Here is a 5,002-nt window from a genome sequence, read left to right as displayed (position 1 = left end):
TTTTGGTAAGAAAAATTTAATAATAAAAAATATAATTTTTGTTAATGAGTATTTTTTTAAAAAATATTTTTTTTGCTTAAAAAATGGATAAAGTTAACATTAGTTAACATAAAAAGTTTAAAATGGATTAAAGAGGATGTTTTTTAAAAGTTAGAAGGAAGAAAAATGTACATTTATAAAATAGAAGAAAGGGAGTGTCATTTTAACATTTCGCAGGAGAGGGAAGTGGAATTTTCTCTAATAATTATTGTTTATGGGTTAGTCTTGTGATGTAAACTCTTTTTATAAAAAGACTTGGCTCACAAAAAAAAATATTTCATGCAAAGACTACGAATATTTTAATCCTTACTTCTCTACAAGTTGATATATACATTATTAATTTATTATTGACTAAGACTGGTATGTACATCATGAACCATTGAACCTTGACATAATTATTGTTTACGACAAATTGGTTTTCTAATAAACTCTATTTGATTTGTTACTCTGTAATTTAAAATACCAGTTGATATAAATTAAAAAAAAAATATTGGCTAAAAGTATGTTATTAGTTACACTGTTAGACTAAAAATATTTAACTGTTAATTAAAAATATTAACCAATATAAAATAAAAGAATTATACTATGTGTACACTAAAATCAGCTATCAATATAAAATACATACTAGAATATAAATATACGTTGAAAATAAATTAAATCATACATATATTTATACACAATACATTAGTGAATGATTTTAATAACTGATTTTAGTGTACAAATAATATTTTTGAAAATAAAATTATTAACTCTTGAACTTTTTTGTACATATATAATTTTCAATTGTATATTTTTCGTTAGTTACGTTAATTATAGATTTATTTTTAAATGACCGTTCTAATAGATTGTATTGAAGTTGACAAGAATATTATATATATTTAAGGATGAGGAAAAATATAAATTATGACTTAAAATGAACTAAGAACACAATTCCATTTACTTGAATTGAAAGAGAAAAATTACAAAATTGGAGGGGAACATGGCCATAGCTGATAGCTTCACCTTGATTACACCTCTCTATTCTTTAATCATAAGAATAATTGTCTATAAATGAGTGAGCATCATGTTGGACATATGACTTGAGATGCTAAAGGACAAGTTAAGATTGGTTAAGTCTAATATCAAGAGTTTAATAATATAGTAGTTGGTATAATAAAATTAGTGGTTAAAGCAATTGTCACGACCAAGGTCTTTTTATAACAAATATATGTATCAATCATCCATCAAAGTATTGCAAGTAGCGAATAATATATTCCAAAGTCACCAAGCAAGTTCATGAATCAATCCACTAACTATCTCATTATTGATATCCACACTGCTTCACTGCTTCTTTGATTTGAATTGTTGTATATTACATCATGGCCGATGATGGAGCGGCCGGGGCGGCGTCTTCTTCATCGTCACTGGCACCGTGTGTAACACCCTAATGTTTTTAAAATGAGTTAAGTTTTATTTGGGTTATATTCAGTAGTAGCTGATACTTAAAATCTTGTAAAACTTTTCTTTTAAAACAAATATAAAATCATTTATATATAAAAATATTAAATAACTAGTTTTTATTAAAATAGTTACTAGTTGAAAAATATAAGTGGATCTGAAAATACTAACATGAAAAACGGACATGCTAAACTATGAAGGCATAACAATGACAAGCTTTACTCATACCAAATGATTATAACAACAAACATCATAGTTACAATATGCAATCACTCAATAAAATAAAGCAAGACACACAGAAAATCCTAATTCCCTTAATTTGTATAACTATAGCTAAAACAATCGCATATTCTTCCTTCTTAAGGTAAACGTTTAATGTTTTGTATCGCTATCTACGTCGTCAATAGCTTACTCCCACTAGTGCACTTGTCTTTTCACCTCAACTGCTTCGTACTGCATCGTTCCTGAAGATGGTACAGAGAGAAGGGTGAGAAACAAAAATTTCTCAGTAGTTTATCTAGGATTCAGCAGTCTAGTAATGGAATTAGTGATGTGACAATCCCAAAGTTGAAAGCTCACAGGGGCCGAGCAAAGAAAGAGGTAGGGTTTTATCTGAAATGAATTTGCCTCATTGTGCATCCCTCGTGTATTGCTTGTTTCGAAGTGGGGCTTAGATTCCAGTGGCGGAACTTGAAACAAAATTTTGGGGGGTCAGATAGAAAATAATTGTCAAAATATTTTTGATATGAACCACATTTAAGATAAGCTCGTCTAATCTCATTTCTCTGGTTTGGGTGATATTGCCAAATTTAAAGCCGTTTCTCAAGATCTCGTTCCAAAAAGTTAAGGTTAAAGTCATCAGATGTAACTTTTTGAACTTTTGAATGTTATATCTCACTTTTTTTGTGATTCATTAAAGTAGAAGAACTATCTACATGTGTTGATATTGTAAAAGTTATATGTTCTCCTTCTTAAATATTAGCCTTCCTCTTAAAAAATGTATCAATTCTTTGATTTTTCATTATTATTTTATATAAAAATTTGAATATATATCCTGTAAAATATGTAAAGAAGAAGTTAGAAAGACAAATATTAAAATTTATAATATTTATTAAATTTTTTTATCAATTTATACAAATACAATAATATTAATAATTTTTGAATGTTCTATTATTTTTTATCATATAAAAAATTAAATTAAATAAATAGTAAAATATAAAATAATATTAAATTAAATAAATACAAAATATCTAATTTTTTATATTTGAACTTAAAGATAGAGAGAGTGTTATTTATTGAACTTATTAGATACTTTAAGTCATAGTAAAGTATTTAAGCCAATTGAACTATTTTTTATCTTTTAAAAAAATACTACTAAATTTTTTATAAAAAGTTTGGGAGGGCCATGGCTCTCCTTTGTCTGAACTAAGCTCCACCACGGTTAGATTCATTGTACATTATTTCTCAATTACAAGATCAATAATCACCTCTAGTTTGCTCGTAATTCTATATTCTAATATTATGTTATTCATTTCTATATCTTCTTTTATTACTGGACATTATTCTTTTTCATTTAACAATGCAAGCCATTTGTTTTTATAGATACTTGATGATGAGGAGGCGTTTTCCTCGGACTCTGAGGATGAATATTTGACACCAAAAAGATCTAAAAAGAAAGATCGGAGAAAGCATCAGAGGATGTGGACTCTCTCTGAGGTTATCTAAATATGGAGTTGGTAGATGGACGGATATAAAGAGGTTTTCATTTATATATTTTTATTAATTATGCTTACTAATGCTACTAATACAGAACCAGATCATTAACGAATATGTATTTAGATGTTGTGAGTTTGGGATTATTTTACAAATATAAATCACATGGTTACTTATAAGCAAATACACCATAGTGAGTTGGGGTCATGTTGTAAATAATTTAGGCAGCTCCATGAGATGAAACTCTCTTTTGAAAGCTCCATCAAATACTTTGCCTAATAAAATACCTTTCTTTTGGATTCTAAAGTTATGTTGAATTAGTCTTTTTATTTTCTAATGTTTTGAGTGTTTTTTGTTTTTCAGAATTTTATAAAAAAATTAATAAGAATAATAAATCTCTTTTTTTTTCCTTCACAATTTTAAAAACAATATTAAAAATAAAAAACACTTAAAATTTCATATACGTGAAATGTATAATTTGGCTTTTTTTTTGAAAGTCAAATTTAAGTAGAAATGTAAATATAGAAGGGCACGAATAATCAGGAGAATTAGAGAAGATGAAGAACGATTGATTTTTTTATTTTTTTTATATATGTTTTTGTTTTATTGTTTAAATTATTTGAAATTATAAAATTAGGATTAATTGAATTCTAAAATTTGATTAATTTAAAAAGATATTTTTGTTTAATCAATTAAAGTAAGGATGTTTAAGACTTTTTATAAAATTAAATAAAAAATATATTTTTATTTTCATTTAATTAAAGGAGTGTTTTAGTAAAAGTGGTGATATAATATATATTTAAAAAAAGAAAAATTAAATACTGATGTGTAAACTAAATTTCACATGACTTATTATTACTTATTCATATTTTAAACGTATCGGTACGAATAAATTTATCATCTTACCGTAACAAACACCTTTAATTTACTCTAGCCAAATCATCATACCATGCAAACGTGTTATTTCCATCCACATGATGATATCACATATATCTTACATCTATAAATAAAGAAAGAAAACCACACTAAACAACGCATCAAACTAAACCCTAATAATCATCACATACACATTATCTTAGCTTAAACCTAAAATTGAACTTCATCAATTTACTTCACTTTCAAGCCATGGAATCTTCTCTTATTAGCTCTCTACGATTTTGGTATCTCCTTCTCTTACTTGTTGGATTCATCACACCATTTCTCAAATTCCTCAAACACCAAATCACTTCAAAACGCAAACAAACTACATTGCTTCCTCCGGGACCAAAACCATGGCCTATAATTGGTAACCTACCTGAAATGCTAGCAAACAAATCAGCAGCTAGATGGATACATAAGATCATGAGTGATCTAAACACCGAAATCGCATGCATTCGTCTAGGTAACATTCATGTTATTCCCATCACTAGTCCTGAAATTGCTCGCGAATTATTGACAAAACAAGATTCAATTTTCGCGTCGAGGCCTATGAATTGGTCTAGTGAACATGTCTCAAGTGGGTTCTTGAGTACAATATTTGCGCCCTATGGAGAACAATGGAAGAGAATGAAGAGAGTTATGGCCAATGAATTGGTGTCTCCAAGAAGACTCCAATGGCTACAAGACAAGAGGGTGGAGGAAGCCGACAACATCGTTCTCTATGTTTACAATCAATGCAACAAGAATGGTGGCGGTCTTGTGGATACGAGGATTGTGGGACGGCATTATTGTGGTAACATTATTAGAAGGTGGGATATCAATTGAAAAAAAAACTTTTTCTTTTTCTTTTTTAAGTTCAACTAGAAAATTGACTATTTTTTAGTTAATAACAATT

The 5,002-nt window shown here is 27.8% G+C and overlaps 1 protein-coding gene and 1 long non-coding RNA gene across 2 annotated transcripts in view; both read left to right on the top strand.

The window, feature by feature from the left end:
• Positions 1,998–3,193, top strand: LOC110271385. Its single transcript, XR_002362077.1, has 2 exons — positions 1,998–2,076; positions 3,079–3,193. It is a non-coding gene; the product is annotated as an uncharacterized LOC110271385 (long non-coding RNA).
• LOC107638189 (isoleucine N-monooxygenase 2-like) overlaps positions 4,219–5,002 on the top strand; it is a 3,440-nt gene continuing 2,656 nt past the window's right edge. The window contains exon 1 of the mRNA XM_016341357.2: positions 4,219–4,916. Within this exon, the coding sequence (XP_016196843.1) occupies positions 4,315–4,916 (602 nt within the window). The 5' untranslated portion in view covers positions 4,219–4,314. The remainder of the gene's footprint in view (positions 4,917–5,002) is intronic.

This window comes from Arachis ipaensis, chromosome B04, assembly GCF_000816755.2.
Source record: "Arachis ipaensis cultivar K30076 chromosome B04, Araip1.1, whole genome shotgun sequence".
Taxonomy (NCBI): domain Eukaryota; kingdom Viridiplantae; phylum Streptophyta; class Magnoliopsida; order Fabales; family Fabaceae; genus Arachis; species Arachis ipaensis.
This window is presented reverse-complemented; position numbering and strand designations above follow the sequence as displayed.